This window comes from Labrus mixtus, chromosome 13 (assembly GCF_963584025.1).
Source record: "Labrus mixtus chromosome 13, fLabMix1.1, whole genome shotgun sequence".
Lineage (NCBI taxonomy): Eukaryota > Metazoa > Chordata > Actinopteri > Labriformes > Labridae > Labrus > Labrus mixtus.
The window spans coordinates 12,990,888-13,010,190 of NC_083624.1; the positions used below are offsets into that span (position 1 = coordinate 12,990,888).

A 19,303-nucleotide genomic window follows, 5' to 3' on the forward strand; every position below is an offset into this window, starting at 1 on the left:
GGCTGTTATAATTCAAGTTTAAAGTTGTTTGAATGACACAAATCTCTTCAGCACAGATGTTAATGAGCCCAACACTAAACCATAAGAGTGTCTTTAGGATCCCCAAAAGACACGCATTAATAAACAAACTGTCTGCTTGTCTTCTGGGCTGTTTGGCGTTTCTAAGCGGTGATCTTTCGGTGTGAGTGTAGCTGTACACTAAGCCGTTGATCCCTGTGGTTCTGTGACTCTGCCTGTGTTGTTAAGCCTGCTCCCAAGAGTGTCTGCCCACCAGCTGGCTCTCCCGACTCTCCGCCTGGTTTCCGACCTGTCTTCTGCCTTCCCCCTTTCCGATTGTTTGCGTACACGGACTGCTTCCCTGTTGCCGAACCTGCCGCCGTCAGCTGCCGCATAGCGCCCGTTGCCCTGTGTTGAACCGCTGTGTGAACGTGTGTGGGTAACTCCCTTTCTACGCTCTACTTTTTGGGTTTTCTCTGAAACTAGTGAGTTAAACTGATTTATTAAAACCAGCAGTTCTCTGTCAAAAGCTGAGCAAAAATGAACAGTCGGCAGCATTGGGCGGTCACAAACTGTAGCGGTGTTTAGTCGTCGAACGTCATTTCTCGGCAGCTCTGTGTTAGCATCTCTGTGTTTCTGAGTCAATTCGCTTTTTAGAAGCTTAGCTGTTGTATTGATGAGTAGTGTGGTAGCGTCCAACAAGACACAGAATTGCAGCGGAGCGCTCTGTCTGAAATCAAACTGCTTAGGACGAGTAGAAGAGGCCAGCTGACAAAGGACGTGTAATTTTTTGACGTATCCACTTCCGTATGGCAGTTACATCTCAGTCTAATCCTTGATGACTTTGTTGTCCCTGCTGCTGTGCAGACATATGAACGGGAGTACACCTACGGGAACTGGGTCAATAAAAACAGTTTGAAAACCACAATCACAGGGTAATGAGGTACATTTTGAGTAGCTGGCCAAAGTTTGAGGTGATTGACTTGAAATGTATATAAAGCTATTTTTTTCTGTACAGATTAGTCAATAATAATAATATAATAATTTTCCCCATCAAAATAATGTTCCCCTTCCCTTGCTGTGGTTAGAATGGTGGGGCCAGTGGCAATTTTCACTAAATGTCAAACTCCGGCACTCAAACATACCTGCTGCACATCCTGATTAAATTCTGAAGCTTACCTACTGGAAACCCAATCACAAATCAAAAGCTTTCCTGCTGCAGCCTGATGACTGATGACAGAGCAGGCATATATATACCACCACTGAAAAATAGTGCTTAAATCTTTCAAAAGCCTGTGATGAACTTTATCGGAGAGGAGCAACAAGTTTAGATTATGATGTAATAGTGACTGTTAAGAGGAAAACGATCTCACAGCAGACATCTGATAGGATGCTAAACTTCCTTTTGTCGATTTTAAACGACAACAATAAAGATCGTTATGTTATCTTAACTGAGCAGCAGTGCTTATCAAACTTGTGCCTTAGATGTGGGTTCTTTAACGAAAGCTTGTATGCTAACTTCATTCATAGTTTCCAAGGAATGAAACAAATACAACAGGCTCATGGTCTCTGCAGTAATTCAGATGTCATGCCTGTTACTCCGACAGATGACAGATTTGTGGTGTGGGAATTTACATACAAACTCTAGGTCAAGAAATAGAGTTAGATATATCCACCAGCCGCATTTATGCGCCCAGCTGCATTTTGCATTTCTCTGTGATTTATGAGTGTTAGGAGACTTCTTTTTTTTTTTTTTTTTTCAGATGTATTTTTATTTATCGGTGGTTTGCTTTAAACAGCTCGATAATGAAAGGACAGTTATTCCTCCACACAGCACAGTGATATATCACCCTGTCTGCTTCTTCACCAGACCCACCACCTTTCATTCTAAAGGGCACAGCCAGCTCAATTCGTTCTGCATGATAGCTTTGAATGCAGACTCATTTAGTAAAGCCATCAGAGACACACGTACACAGACACCACACAGCCAGCATGTGTTTTTATTATACCACACCTGATATGCTGATGTGTTACCTACCTTTTAACACATACATTTAGACTGTTAAAGATATGATGGCATGAAATAACTTCAATTGAGGAGCTGTTTTTTGTACGGTAGTCATCAAAGTAAAGTAAGTTTTCATTTTCCTAATCAGTATCATTCATCTTTAATTTAGACTAATTGATAAATAGATCTGATGAATAGATTTGTTGACAACATCCAACATGTGTTTTGGAGATGAAGGCCACGCAAAGACACACAAACACACTGTCTCTCTTTAACACACACACACACACACACACACACACACACACACACATCTACACACACACTGTCTCTCTTTCACACACAGGTCTTAATAGTCTTTCTTTTATTTTCTCTTCAATGTTCTCCCTGCCGCTCTCCACAAAAGGTCATATTTTTTTTATTTTTTTTATGTCTTCATCTTTAATCTAACCGTTGTGAAACAATGACCATCCACCGTGACATCTGTAGGTTGTTTTCATCAATATCACTCAAATCACTGGTTTATAATTGAAAAGTTATCTGCCAAAAAAACACATAAATACAGCTCGATGGTATTAACAACTCTACTGTGTGACGATATCTGTATAAACTGTATATGTGGATGGGAACTTAAATAAAAACAGATTTCTGGACATAAAAAAAAACAAAAAACAAGTTCAGATGAAATGCTAAATCAAAGTGGAAAAGAGGTAGCTTAATGTTGACTTTGATTATTTTGTTCTGGTTTCCTCTTCCTCTCTTCCATCTCAGTACACAGGTGGAATGATTAGAGGACCTGAGCAGCTCACATAAGGAAGGAAATCTCAAGATTTTCAAGTGGATTGCAAGATTTTGCCAAGCCTTGTGTACACACAGGCACACACACACACACACACACACACACACATAGTACTCACTCCCTCTCCTACTCTTACTGGAACTACTCTTTTTAGTCTTCACTCAAATACTTATATGCGTGTACAAAACTGACGTAGTTAGGATGTCAAACACACACACAGAGTCCATTTTCTGAAGTGACCACCCAAGTCTTGGTTGAGTGCTGCCCTCCGTTTTTCTTGAGTGGGTGCCCCCTCCCTCCCGCCCTCGCCTCTACCACCACCACCACCACCACCTAAATCTTCCAAGTGCCCCTTGCAGGTTACCATAACAACCCCGACCTCTGGTACTCCACCAATTAGAAAACAATCAGGCTGGATAGACCAGAGTGGAGAGAGCTTGAGAGCAGGAGAGAGGTACTGCAGCGCTTGAGTGAAAGATAAGTGGAGAGCAAATAACATCAAGAATGAAAGAAAGGAATCTAAAGAAGAAAGAAGGTCCAGGTTGGAGAAAAGAGCTCGCCTAACCTCAACAAAATAACAAAAGAAAGAGACGCAATACAGCAGCTGTCCAACTGATGTCTTTGCTTATACGTTTGAGACTTCGATCTGATCAGTAATATTACTACTGTTTGCTTTAAAATGCTTTATGTGGTTATTTCGGTCATACAGTGTCAATGGCCCACAATGGTAATCTTCATCATCAGTACAATATTATATTGATAAAAACGCAAAAAAGGCGGTCATAGTGTTGGACCCTGTCACTTCGTCCGCCATCTTGGATGTCCATTTTGACTTTTTAAAGTCATGTCTTGCCTTCTAAGACCCCCTCCAACAGGGAAAACTTCACTTCAACTCAGGAAGATATCAACTACTGTCCTGAAGTTTTCTAGATATTTTCAGTATGTGAGAAAACAGCTGTTAGAGTGTATCTGCTGCTCACAGTTTGTATGTATGAATGTGTAGACATATAACACAGACCAATATGACTATTTCTATATTGACAAAAGCAGCTTCTATCAATAGTTACATAAGATTAAGCTAAATATACATTTGTAGAATGGATTCTCAATGCTACTATAATAAAACAATAGCATGAAACCGTAATGCTTATTGAAAAGACAAAATTCCTTCTTCACCTCTTTTCCAGTTTGTGTGTTGCTCCATTTGTGTTTGTTTTGGGGTTAGCGCGACTAAAGAAGGTAAACATGTTTGAAGTGATTTTGCTATCGGCTTACACTTGTCTCACCATCTGCCATTGTACGAAATTCTTTAAACTGTAGTTGTGTTTGTGCTGGAACAGTCTCAATCCCCAGAGATGCAGTGTAGAAACAGAAAGTGTAATACACTGAATATCATCAATATCAACACCATCCATGTTTAAGTCAAATGCAAATATAATTATTTCTTTGTTTTTTTTAAGATTACATAAACAGGAACAATATGCGTTTGCAAAATAAGTATTTAAAGTGTCAGGATGGTAGAATAGAGAAAACAGAGATATGTTGACAGGGCTGGTAGAAGGGAGATAAATTAGCTTTTAGTCACTTTTTCCTTAATGTTAATTAATCAGACGTTCTCACATCATCTGGACTGGAACACACACACAGACACAGAAATAAACTTTTTTTAGTAGGTAAAACATGCTCACATGCCTTTGGTGGCTGCCAGGTTGGTTTCCACATCACTCTCTTTATGTAGGTTATTAGTTTTGGTGGGGCTAGGGGGTGTATCTTTTCCAGTTTTGGGTAGTTTGATAATTATGGAGCTAATAAGAGGTTAAGTTACTATTGGGGGAAAATAAAATAGTGAATTAATATTTTGGGCTAGGGCTGGGAAACTAATCGAAAATGTATCGAAAACCGACATACAGAACCTCTACCCGACGTAATCTCGCCCATGTCGATTATTTCAATTATTTTCAGGGCAGAGTCACATGACGACACCGGACGAAAAGAAGTCAAATGTAAACACTGCGGAAAAACTGTTTGCGAGAAAAGCAAGAACATTTCTACAAAACAAAAACGAAAGCAATCGTTCATTAATCGTAATCGAGGTAAAATGTTCAATTAATCATGATATTGATGTGAGGACATATCGCCCAGCCCTAATTTGGGCCCAATAGACACATAATACACAAAAAAACAGAAGTATGGCATGACTAGTAACTTACAAAAATGATGTGTAAAAGATGTAAGGAAGTGTATATGTGTCAAACTAATTTTCTGACATGTAAGATAAATTTAGATTTGTTTCTAATAAGTGACTTGCGATTAGTGACTGATGTATTAAAACATCACCTTTAGTTTTCTGTTAAAACTGCTTTAAAATAGCCCAACCCTTCCTTAAACTACAATTGGCTCGCAGAAATAATTAAGACATTCCTTTTTCTATTCTTTCACTAGATTTACCCGCTCTAAACTTTCAATCTGCACTCTGAGTCTTTAGTTTTCACACAAATTGCCTTATTATGGAAATTCTGGGTTGGAAAGTGGGATTTTTCAGCTTAATTTGAAAACTGAGAGAAGCAAGCAAATTCAAGGATAATGGCGGTTAATATGAGAAAGTACTTTGGAGTGTTTTAGAAGTAAAGCGAGGTAAAAATGGAAGGTTAACTGGGATTAGGAATAAAGAGGCAGGGAAGCTGAAGAAAGAGACTAGGGGATGAGACGAAACAGTCGAGAGAGGTAAGACAGAGACAGAAGGAGTGTTTGGAGCTGCAGCGCATACGTTAGTAAGAGGAAGTGTTTACAAAAGGGGGAATTCACTCTAAAAGTAAAATGAGTGACGATGGGTAAAGAAATCAAAAGATAACAGTTAGCAGCACTAGAGGAAACAGACCTATGGAAAGGATGAAGAGAGAAGAAGATATATTTGTTAAAAGATTTCGGGACAGTGCATGTTTGAAACAAAAAAGTCTTAAGAAAAGGATGATGTTGAAGAGGGATGGAGGATCTTTTTTATGAAAGCTGAGAGGATAGATGAATGGACTAAACGATGGCAGGAATGTGAAAAGTGGGAAAAAAAAAAAAAAAAGGTACAAAAGAAGTTGTAGCGAGGGACTCCAAGGGCAAGAAGAGGCTAAGTGGATGTTTTGGAATAATTCAACAAATGAGATGAGGAACAAGTTGGACTAAAATGCAGTGAAAATTAGGCAGGAGGGGTTTAAGTGAATGTTTGGAGGGAAAGGGGTAAATTAGACTAAGAAAAGGAGATGGAGAATAACCAAAACGGGGGATAAACGGAACTGAGATAATGGGAGTAGAGAATGTGAAGAGGAATAAAAGAAAGGAATGAGAAGTGGTTGGGGGGGGGGGGGGGGGGGGGGGGGGGGGGGGCGACAAGTGATGGGGAGCAATACTAGAGAGGGCCCAGAGAGTGTGTGTTTTCCGGACTCGAAGCCCTGGACTCAGCCTGGCTAATAAGGAAAAGCTCTCGAGAGGCACTCGCCTGTTCCATCCCTTCCTCCCCTTGCTCTCTCTCCTACAATAAACCCTTTCTGGGTCTCCATTCGCCCCGTTGCACTCTCTTCCTTTCATTTATGATTTCCGCCTCTCGTATTTGCACAAGTAGTCCTCAATGAAAAATAAATTCCATGCAAAGGACATCCGCCAGGGATGGAGCACGTACACGCTGAAAGGACACATGCTTTTCAGGCTTTTAAAAAGGACACACAAACAGATGCAGCAGGCAAAAAGTTTCCAGACGGAACCACATTATGCTCAGACGCAGGAATATCTTTGTGCATCTTTTTGTTGTTGTCACATCACATATATTGATGTTTTTCTCTATCTTAAACCTTTTTATATTTAGTCAAGATTATGAAAAAATCTTTATATTATGACCATGGTTCCTATATAATGGCTTACATATTTGTATCCACAGTTAATAATCTAAATAAAAAAATATTTTCACCACATTTTCTTTAAAGAAAACATTAAAACTCTGTTTAGGTATAAAGGTTATGCTAACTATTTTTAGAGGGTTTGGTGCACTTATTATGTTTGATAGGATGACATTATTCTGGTTAAGGCTATGGTGAAGTCTATCAAAGACTTTACTGGCTCCACATGGCTGGCAAATATATAATTATAATGATAATAATTTATCCTTTATTAATCCCACGAGGGGAAATTCAGTTTTACACTCTGTTTAATGAACATGCTACACAAACTGAAATACACACACATGCACAAACAGGATCTTAATAACATGCATTAATGGAGAAGTGTCAGAGTGAGGGGGCTGCACACAGCGAGCGCTCCAGAGCAGTTTTGGGGCTCGGTGCCTTGCAGTTCAGTCCCTACAGACTGAGCTTCTGCCGCCCCATACTATATGGATAACAGCAGAGAAAATTTAACAGAGAAACGAGTCCATGTGAGGTAAAGGTCAGCTTGGGTTACTTATATTCTTCTGGAGTTATAAGAGAGAATCTCAGTCAAAGTCAATTCATGTGCATAACTGATATTAGAGCTTTAAGTTTCACTGTTAACATTGGGAAGAAATGCAATATATCGATATGATAAAACTTTAGAGAAAGCTGATCTGCCAAGGTCAGACCTCTACCCCTTCAATACCTGCACTCCCAATTTGTGTTTAGAAATCTATAACAACCTGATTGTTTGATCCTGTCTTTATAGTCCTCAGAAATCCCCTCCCACTTACTGTAATTAGTCCAGTAACCCTACTGGTTGTTGTTCAAAGATGACGGTTTGTGAATGTCTTAAGAGACCAAAAGAACTATGATTAGTCATCCTGGACTGCCTGTGTTTTTTCTAGCAAGTTGCTGATGCAAGCATGGTTTGAATTCTGCAGCTCCAAACTCCTTCTGGGGTGGATGTAGAGTTAAATGGGATTGAAGAGTGCATAATTAGTAAGTTTATGATTTGGCAGCACGAGGCATACAGAAAATATAGCAATATATTGTCATATCTTTACGACTGCCTGTTTTATAGGCCTCTGTAATTTGTGCTTAAGCTGGCATTATTAGCTTGCGTTTTTGCATTGGTTTACATTTTTCACTGGAGTCAGGAAGTGACGATAGAACACTTTAACTGTTCCTGCAGTTTCAGCTTTAAAGACAAATATTTGTTTGGCAATTCAAAGTAAATATCATTAAAAAAAAATTAAGAATACTATCAATATCAATTAACATAATAATATAAGACAGACTGTAAGATAATCTCATTGGAGGAGGGATGTTTGTAGCGTCTAATTACACTGTGGAAGCCAAATTTATATATATATGTATTTAACACAGTTAACCATTGTATCACAGCATCTGCAGGTAAACAGTATCAAATTGGTTTATGGAGCGTGGCTAACATTAGCAGTGCTAACTTCTCCAACCTTGCATGTAAACATCCACATGCTTGTGCTGGTTATACATCGCTACAGTTACGTGGTTCTATTCCAGTCTGACCTTACACAGCGTAGATGCGACTTCATCTCCATTTTCTAGATCACAATACTTCTAAACCGCTCTGCGCTGTACGAAATTTCATCAGTTCACTGTGCTGGTTTACATCATGGTAGTAGAGCATTACGGCAGTAGCCATTAACCTGAGCTACAGCCCATGCTAGTGGCAGATGGCAGAAGTTCTGTGTTGATAGACATTTTAGTTAGTTAGTTTAATCGACTATTTCTGGTGCAGACTAGTGAGGCTGACGGCGTTAAACTGTTCAGTTGTCAAATCACGGAAGTTCCTACTTTTGAGTCGTGTACATTTGGCAGGTCAACTCAACTACAGCCCATGGATTTGCTCCAATGGTCATTTTAAGTCTAAGCAGAATGTGTCAACAGGCCATGGCTAGGACCAAATCTCCTCTTCAGTATTTAGAATTACAGCGAGAAATATGAGTAGAAACATTCATGCAAGTAACAATTCCTGTAACGTTCAGTTTGTCTTTCTGTCTCTTCTTTTTTTGGTCTGCTTGTTGTTGTTTTTTTTCTTATTATAACTCAAAAAACACATTTATAAAATGTGTTATAAACTTGAATGTAACGGCGATCTATGGATCAACATGCTGTGTGCTGTACGTGTTTGTTTCTGGACAGCCGTTAAACCATTGTGTCAACTATTTATCCAGCTTCCGAGGGATGTCATTCGCAGCTATTGTGGTTGGCAGAGGCATCAGGCCTCCTGCCACACAAACACACACACACACACACACACACACACACACACACACATGACTGTCAAAGTCAAAGGGGAGTTTTGAGCCAGACAGCCTGCCTATGTAATTGTTATGCCAGCCAGTTTACCACCTGTAGCGCTTCCTTTCTCTCTGTCTGACACACACACACACACACACACACACACACACACACACACACACACACACACACACACACACATAAAAGCCTTGTCTAGATAATGATATGCCAGACAATTTTCAACCTGGACAACACACACACACACACACACACACACACACTGATTGTGATGATGATAGTATGCCAGCCTCCCATGCCACTGTGAGTGTCTCTTGCTCACACGGGCATTCAGACAGCTCGTCTGATTGATGTCATGGCAGTCGATAGACCGCTAATTACTCCCCATGCTTAGACGCCGCTGCGTAAGGAGCAGTGTCATATCCTGTCAGCTACATTTTAAAAACATGTCACTTCCTGTTAGCCTGTAGAGTAAAAGAGAGGAACAGAGCAACCTGACAGCACATCCACTGCTCACACAACCACACTGTATTACTTCTTTTTCTTCAGTCACACTCTCTCATTCACCTCTCTCTCTCTCTCTCTCTCTCTCTCTCTCTCTCTCTCTCTCTTATTTCTGGCCCTTCCTTTTTTTTTTTTTCTCCCTCTGACCCACCTGCCAGCTTCGGTGATCTTTTGTTGTCAAACTTCATTAGCAGAGACGCGAGCTAATTAGAGCCCAGCACAAGCTTGGGAGATTAGGAGGAGGAAGATGATGAAGAGCGAGACGAGGGAGATACGGAGGGCGGGGGGGGGAGGGGAAGAGGGGAGAGGGAGGCACGGCAGAGGAGACGGAGATGAGCAGATGATGAAGAGATTAAGATGGAGTGGGAGGGGAAGGAGAGATGGATGGCATGAAGGTAGGGATGGAAATGACGGGGAAGATGATTACCTGAATAAACTGTGGAGGGGAGAACGAGGGGATGAATGGAGATAGATTGCAAAGACAGGGTGACAGACTTGTGAATACTTACTGATCTAAATGAGTGACCATGAAGAAAATGTGAAAAGAAAATTGAGTTTATCACAGAAACGTCAAACTGTCTAAATATATGATATAGCTTACATCCATATCAACACAGGAAGCACACCACTAACATTGATTAAGTTGTTTCTTTGCTAGCAGCAGCATCGTGTGTGTGTGTGTGTGTGTGTGTCTATTAATGAGGGCAAGCAGCGGAGTGAAGCAGAGATACACGATACAGGGAGAGGGAGAGATAAAGCATTGACCTGTGTCTGTTTGTTGTGATCTAGTTTATCCTTGTAAGACACAGCTGATAACGATACTCTACTCTACAAGTAGACACCAGAAGAACACACAGACCACAACACAATTGAGGACTTGCTTAGAGACAAAGAGAGTACAACTCCCCTCGTCATCATATGTCAACAGTAAACTAGATTTTGTCTATTCTGCGTCCTCTGAAGTATTGACTATGGGTTTCTGCTGTCATTGTCAAGTCAAACCAGCTTTAGGTCGTACAAAGAGCACGGTTCCAGTATTGTCCAGGTGGGATGCATATAAGACGCAAATCCCTGAATCCGTTTCACCCAGCAGTCTCCAACCTTTCTTCATTTGAGAGCTACTTTAAAAAAAAAAAAAAAAATGGTGTGGCTGAGAGCTACTTCCGTCATTTTGCTTGTTTAGTCACAGAATGTATCAAAACAGAAGAACCAGCTCAATGAAGCTTCTTCTTGTGTACATTTGTCATATGTCAATACACATATGGGCGGCTGTGGCTCAGTTGGTAGAGTCGGTCATCTCCCAACCAGGAGTTTGGGGCATCGATCCACAGCTCCTGCAGCAACATGTCCGAATTTTCCTTTGGTAAGAAACTTAAACCCCAAGTTGCTGCCCGCTGTGTTCAATGGGATGAGTTAATACTGATGGCCACTTTACATAGCAGCCTCCGCCATCAGTGTGTGAGAGTGTAGGTGTACGTGCTTTGAGCAGCCAGAAGACTAGAAAAGCACTATCCAAGCTCAAGTCCATTCATTATTTACCATTTACAAAGCTTACAAATACACAGACTTTCTTGCAACTGTGTTAGCATAACACCAAACTGTACATCAGCAATAGCAGACATAATCTCACTCTCCACTGGTCAGTATATTTTGCAAAACAGTAGCTCAGTCCTGGTTGTTAGAGAGGTGACAGTTCACTTCCTGAGTACTGCCGAGGTGCCCTTGAGCAAGGAACCAAACCATAAATCATTAATAAAATGGAATAATATGTCTTGATGCATATCCAGATGTATAGGATTTTGTCTAACATGGTTCTGCATAGCTTATGGGGCGACATCTCAGCTGTATGCTTACTGTATAAAGTGCTTAAAAAAAGTAAAAAAAAAATCCAATACTACATACAATACAAGACATAGAGATACAAACATGTCAAATGTTTAGACTTTTCAAAGAACCCTTTCAGATGTTTGAGAATATGGTTTCCAATTGATTGTTGGTTTGTGTGGGAATCACAGTCACAAATGAAAGAGTTATTCCCATCTACAATTATATTCAACCAGGCCAGCGGCTTAGCCGTTGTCCTGCCAACAAACAGACAGATGCAGAGAAATATAACCTTCTTTGAGAGATTAATTAATGTTGAGATGGTTGAAATAGACTCTGAATCATGGTTATTGTAATATAGCAGTTAGAATTTTCAAGTATTTCTCATTAATTGAATCAACTTCTAATATAATTCAGTAATTTATGCAAATGTTACATTCAATATTTTTTCCGGGGATTCTGCTTTATTACCTCTCATTTCAATAGGAAAGCAATGTTCCTTTCATGTTGCATTGAAAAGGGTAAGACAGTTATCTGTGACATTTTATCTGTGACCGTCTTTGTCTGCTGCATTGATCAGCATCAGCAGGGTTCAAAGACTCAAACGTCCCACTTGCCCTGAAAGGGTAAAGGAACTATTTCTGTACAGTGTGCATCATCTCTTAAGCTTTCAAATCAATCGCAGTTTTCCATTTTCAAGATTATTGATTTTTCTAAATGGCTATCAAGACTTAGCGTTTGTGCTAATGAAAGGAAATCCAACTTCTTCACTCTGTTCTGAAGGTCAACAGCTCTGCTGGTTGGTTGCATTGTTGATCTTTTTATTGTCTTTTTTTTCCTCCAAGAAGGCCGGACCGGCGCTCACTTCAGCTCTAATACGAAAACAAATATTTTCCACACGTGCACAACTGAAAACTTCAGGACAAGCTGCCCGTGAAATCCTCCTGAGTTGCCTGTTTGAACCTTACAGCCGGAGACTTTCAGTGTCAATGGTGGGGGGTGGGGACGGCATTCTCTCTAGGAAGGACATGACATAAGATGATGTGGAAATGAAAGCCAAAGCAACGGCGTCCAAAGCTACCATGTCAGTTTTTGCCTTTATATCAATGCTACTTGAGTATGGAGCAGCTTCACTATATGCACAAGGATAGCACTGGTTGCTCACTGGTTGCTCACTGGTTGCTCACTGGTTGCTCACTGGTTGCTCACTGGTTGCGTGAGTTAGAAGACATTACCCCTGCCCTCTTTCTTGCTGTGAAATTCTGAATATCACCTATTACGTTCACACAGTTCACCCCTACTCCATGAGGACATTTTACTAGGGGGATGTCAGGAAAAATTCTCGGTGAAGTCAGGGTGAAAATAACCATCCATTTGTGTATTTCTGAAAGGAAAATTCAAATTGACTACCTTCTGATACCAACGCATCACTCATTCATGCAAAATATGTCAGTAGGCTACCTGATAAAAAGGCTCCAGTTATATGCGAGTATGTAGCTTCTAATTATACTCACATTTGCAAACATCAATAATCTGACTGAGCTGAACGTCTCAATGACAAACTGTATGACATGAACCCTTTACTGCATCGAAGAGACGACCATACATCATCTGAGTGTGTCTCTGTATGCCCTCGTGTTTGCTAGCTACTCATGTGTAAGATAACACTGCAGTTCTTTGGCCATTTTGGGTCAAATTGTGAAGACCTTCTCAACTTGAATCTGTTAAAGAGCACTTCAAACTTTGTTTTTCTCTACCATTTCCTGAATTTGTCTTGTCTATCTTTGTAAACAACCATTTTTAGATTCGTGGAAAAACCCTCCTATCATCAGATGGACATGAAATCACACCGTCTTTACCTTTACCTTCATGTTTTGACACTGTCCTTGATTTTCCCTCATCGCCCGGCATGTTTGTTGTAAATTATTGATGTTGTTATTAAGTTGAGCTTAAAGTGAATCAGGCTGCTAATGCCTTTTCAAGGTATGTACAGTTAATGTAGGCATTAAGGTTTAAATAAATAATGCATCTCCCGGAGAATTGTAACTTAGGCAGTGTTTATTTTTTTTCTAAATGGATTGTGTTTGTGCAGGACTTGACATCTCTCATTAAGTCATTAAAAATGAATGGTAAATGTAGCTGACCTTTGATACATGCAACATTTATATTGGATTCCTGACTGTTTACTCTGTTAATCTTTTAGATGATATTTTTTTTTTTTTGGGGGGGGGGGGGAATCGCATACCTGTTTAAAAAAAGGGCCAGCTAACAAAGTGTATGGCTGTTACTTTAAGCAAAAAAAGCACATCTTTTATAACCAGGGGTGTAAATATTTATGGGCTTTAATGACAAGAACATATGACTTCAGTGCAAACATTGATATATTTAAGGCAGAGCTCACCATGTTATTAATGGGACAGGAGGCTTAATTATTAATAGCAGTATTATTAACAGCTATGCCAAGTTTCCGATTCGGATTTTAAACATTCATAGAATTATTATTGGTATGACAGAGCAAGAGCGGAAGATTGATCTCCTCGGGCCTATGTGTGTATTGTGTGTGTGTGTGTGTGTGTTGTGTGTGTGTGACTGTAAAGGAGAAAGAAGACTTTTTCCAGACTAAATCTCAGGCAAATTCCTTATTTTAGAACGGCTTTTAACTTCCAGACTTTAAATTCAATAATATGCTACACAATGGAAACCATAATCACTTTATGCTGGTGTGAGATTCACAGAATGACATAAAGAAATGATTTCCCTTGCAAATATATTTTAGGGACGGAGCCCTAAGTGTGTCGCACTCAAGCACAGAGCAAAGCTGTGCATTTCCATTTTTACCAGACAAACTAATCCTAATGTTGTTTCATGACCACAAGGTGGTTCAAAAGTGAAGTCATATAAAGCTAATCAATAGCTTTGTCAGTGAGGGGTTATGGGAAACATTTGCATAAATGTGAGTGGATGTTTGTGTGAGCGTTTTGATCTGTCTTTGTTTATCATATTTATTCCTTCTTGAGCCTGCCCTCTGCCTTTTATGTGCAGTCATACATCATTGAAAGTACCCTTTGTGTGTGTGTGTGGTGCCTTGCCTGTTTGTGCTTCCTTCTATGTGTTTGTTTATATGTGTGCATATGTCTGTGGACAGAAAATGAATGTTGGGTACATTTTTACGCCCCTGCTTTCTCAGGCCCTCAGTCAATTTAGTGATGCAGAGGGTGAAAAAAAAATGTTCTACTGGAATGCATAAACATTGAAGAGGACACGGAAATAAACAAACAAATACAGAAAGATAGAATAGTACGGAGAAATACCTCGACATGTTTGATCTTCAACCACCTGTGTTTACAGTTTCAGGATAAAGGCGTTTCATTTGATTTATTTGTGCCTTTCTTTATTGATTGATTGGATGAAGAGTTCAGAAACCTCCAGAAACACTTTTTGTATGAAGATCAATTTTCTTAACGTTTTGGCTTGTGGCCTTCAACGGGGTCCTCCTCCTCACTCTCCATGCAGCCTGGTAGTTGGTGAAGTTGTGCAAGGAAAACCCTACTACTGCTCCTTATAATAATAATAATACAATTTGCCTTTCAAAGCACTCAAGGTCACTTTACAAAGCAGAGATAAAAACTCTAAAGTATCAATACATTGCTAAAATTAACATTAAAATGACAAACGTACAGTGTATGAAATCCTTGTGAAAAGGAAGGATAATGATCAAACAGAATTTGCCAGTTTAGAAAGATGTGTTCTGAGATGATCTTTAAATTTAGAGAGAGACAATACTACAGATGTCTGGTGGGAGGGGTTTCCAGAGGCGAGCGGCTGAAGGTTCTGGACCCCATGGTGGACAGGTAGTTGAATGAGAGGATACGACCTGCGAGTGCGGGTGGGTGTGTTGATGTGCAGGAGTTCAGAGAGGTACAGCGGAGCGAGGTCATGGAATCACCTTAAAGGTGAGGAGCGGAATCTTGAAGTCAATGTGATATTTAACCCGGGAGCCGACTCTCATCCAATCAACTCTGCTTATCCAGTTGATCGGATGAAGTAAAACATTTCTGCATCTTTTTTTTTTTTTTTTTTTGACCCTTTGCCAAAATATAATTCACCCAAATGTTGAATTGACCTTAACAAAAGCAACAGCATGGTGAGCTCTTGATGTAGGATATGTTGTTGAGAAATTATTTTGAGAGACATTGAGCGGCTTAACTCTCCCTTTTAAATCTGGAACTGATTACCATGGGTACATAAATCGTAAGGGTTGGTCGAAGGGTTAAAGCAAGCACAGAGGGAACGTGTGGGATGGAAATCAATGGCCAATAAATATCTGTGTTTATCTCTATTTATGCCATGCCCTTTGAATGAGCTCACAGCTTGCCTAAGGCAGTTGTCCACTTTCAACAGCTGATAGTATTTGAGTCCCCATGGTTACGAGTTACGTGGTACTGAAAATTATATTTTTTAACGTGTTCTTTTTCATTGAAACATTCAAATTGACCAGAATAGAACTAGGATAATGAAAAAAGTCAAGTTTAAAAAAAAAAGGGGTTTAACTCTATCAAGAAGTTCTGTCACCTTATTTAAGTCCATGTTAAGTGTAGTTTTATTCGCACAGTCGATGTTTTGATTTGCTGCTTGCAAAACCTGGGAATGAAATAAGTACCTGCCAGCTGTCTGACAAAGGCTGAATGGAAGAACTGCTAATCTACCACCTTGACAGACGTGTTTAGACACTGCATTAAAACATTTATTTAGGGATTAAGGTTACATGTCATGTTCCGTATTGTCAGGTAGCAGTGATCAGCTCCTTTTAACGGCTTCTATTGATTTAATGTTTTCACTGCTTTTAATCTGTAATGCTTTAGTAGTTTTTATTATTTATTTAAATTGATAGCCTATATGGTATATGGACTTGAGCTTGTATAACGCTTTTCTAGTCTTCTGACTACTCGAAGCGCTTTTACACCGCAGGTCACACCTACACATTCACACACTGATGACAGAGGTTACTATGTAGTGAGACCATAAGAAGTAACTAATCCCATTCATACGCATGTATTGGCGGCTGACGAAGCAGTGGGAGCAATTCGGGGTTAAGTGTCTTGTCCAAGGACACAGCGGACATGTTGCTGCAGGAGCTGGGGATTGAACCCTCAACCTTCCGGTTACTGTAAGAGACGACGACTCTACCAACTGAGCCACAGCCGCCCCCAATACCCCCCTCTTTTCTTTTTTTGGATCTAATTTTTAATCTTCTTCAAGATTACTCTTATCTCTTGTATAGCTTCTAGACACTCTTTATTGTTTTATCTCTTTTAATTGTTTACTGATCTTCTTAAAGCATCAATCTGCTCGGTCTCAACCTAAGTTTCTTTGGTTCCTGCGTTGCTTGAGTCATTACGATCTATTATGTGTTGTTCAGGTTTCTGTTTGGGTTCTTTTACTGTTTGAGTTTTTGTTGTTGTTGGTCGGGTGTCTGATCCTCGGGTGGCTCTGTTGTCGTGGTGTTTTGTTGTTGTTCGGGTCCTGATGCTTTGTTATGCTTCTGCATGTGTCGATGCACTTTGTAAACCCTAAAAGTGCCTGTTTCCTTTCCTCGTCATGATTGAATATAGACCACAAATACACTCGCGCACAGAGTCAAAGAAACAAACAGACACACACTCGTACGGTCAGGGTCAGTGTACTGTACAGTCTTCCACTTATGCCTTCAATGAAGTGAAAGGAAAAAATAAATGAATGAAAAACAGGCAGTTCTTTAAGTCAAACGTTTACAGATCATACAACCTAAATATCATCTTAATGAACATGGATGCTTAAATTGTATTGATTAAACTTTTCAACAAAATCGACACCATTTTATTTGGTGAATAAAGCCACAAAATGGACAGCAAAATAACTCCTTTTTCTCTGCAAGCATGAAAGCACAACCAAGCAACACATTTCTAGATGTAAAGACTTGTTGTCAGCTCTGCATCTGTCAAGTCATTCAGTTAATTTTCTGGGTTCATGGTTGCATATGACCTGTTTTTTATTTCATGTGAAGTGGAAAAAATAGGAGCAGAATAAAAATGTAGCTTTAAATACATGCAAACAACAGGTGCGCTATGTATGTACGTCTTCTTGTTTATCTTCTTGAAACCTGAGTGTGTGACATCATTTGCTACTGGTTTGTTATAGGGCGCTTTGTTTTTTCCTATTCAAACATCACCACTGTGAGATGTCTTGTCTGTCAGTTTCCAGACGTGTTTTTCTGGCTTTGGGTTTGGTAAACTAGACTCTTGGACGTGTGTGAACGCGGACACACTCAATAATTAGTCGGGCAGAAACAATGTTCAGGACACGCACACACACTCCTAGTTTCACTGAATCGGATATTTTCAAATTTAGAACAAAACCAGTATTCATGTCGCATAATGTGTCACATACTGAGCTCTGGTAATGACCTCTCAGAAGGCAACGTGTTGTTCACAGTCTGCTTTGGAGACAGTGAGAAAGTGCGTTGCTATTTTTTCCTGACTTTTCATAAATCGCCTGATGATGTGTTGATGCGTTTTTCCTCCTTCCATCAACTCGGTAATGTAATTGCACACTGCGGTTCTACCAGTGCATATGGGTACATACTTAACTTGTACTGTATGACTTGCCATATTTCCATTATGTGTGGGTGTGTGGATACATGTTGATGTGCATTACTCACAAGGGTGCCCAGGGTTCAGTGTTGATACGCTGTGTATTTCTTCTGATGACAGAATGCAAGAATATTCATTTGATTGATGTTTTTGTTTTCTTTCCTTTAGCAAGAGAGAAAAACAAAGATGGAAAAAAACAGATATAGACGTGGGCAGTTGGCAGAACGATCAAAATAGATATTTGTGTGTGTTTGCATGTGTTCACGTGTGTGTGTGTGTGCATGAACAGGTGGGTCTCTCTAGTCTTTATTTCTGCAGTCAAACTTCGGCAGGCTTGTGTGGGGTGAATTACTCTTTGAATAAACAGATGTTTTCCATTGAATTGTTCATCGTTGGGACAGCTGGTCGGTGGTGATGTCACTCTTAATTCTTTGTATGTTTTGTTATGTTGATGTGATTCAGGTGGGAGCAACCCAGAACTATGCACTGTCTTGTTTCTATGAATCATTGTTCAACATGTCTGATCCTCGATCTCAAAGTGATGATGTGTTTATCTGGACTATTATCATACTTGTGGGGTTTGAAAGTTCTCCATTTTAACAATACTGTACATGTGTCAAAAGATAATTTGACGCAGTTTCAGATTTGATGTTGGGAATGATTGACATTCCGATCTCTTTAATCAACCTTCTGCTTTTGTTTGTCTGTGTGTGTGTGTGTGTGTGTATGCAGTGTGGACAGGATCCAGCAGCTAAGGAGAGAATACCAGCAGGCAAGGAGAGAGGGAATTGTGCCACCTTATGAAGAACTGGACCCACGACGCAGAGGACATGAAAATGACGCACACAGGGTGAGGAGCTCAGACACACAGAATATACTGAAAACATTGGAAAAGGAAGTCAACTGATATGCAAGCTGGCTAGATTACATCATGGAGCCATTATACGATGTAAAGTATGCGATCTTAAGCATTGGCGCCTGTTAGGTACCTTTTGCTCGCTAATGGGTGCACAATCTGGGTGCTACAGAAAGTGAGACACAGGGCCCAAAGAGGTTGGGTTAAGTCCCTTGATTAAACATCTGTGTGCTTTGAGTGTTACATGAATCAGACCTAGGAGAGTCTGCAGTCACACTGAGCTTTAAGAAGACGGGTGTACTAAATCTGCCAGAATGTTTAAGTATGAAACGGGAGCATACAGGTCATACTAAAACTACCCACAATGCAGTGCAGCTCTTGAGACTATCCAATCGAAGAGCTCGCCAGCCAGCCAACCAACTAGCGGCTTAAAATCAAAGTTTCTTGCTGAAATACATTTAACACTTTGCCAAA

The 19,303-nt window shown here is 40.0% G+C and overlaps 1 protein-coding gene across 2 annotated transcripts in view; it reads left to right on the top strand.

The window, feature by feature from the left end:
- pard3bb (par-3 family cell polarity regulator beta b) overlaps positions 1-19,303 on the top strand; it is a 218,939-nt gene that overhangs the window by 137,198 nt on the left and 62,438 nt on the right. For both annotated transcript variants that reach the window (XM_061053776.1, XM_061053777.1), the window contains exon 22: positions 18,706-18,823. In XM_061053776.1, the coding sequence (XP_060909759.1) occupies positions 18,706-18,823 (118 nt within the window). The remainder of the gene's footprint in view (positions 1-18,705; positions 18,824-19,303) is intronic.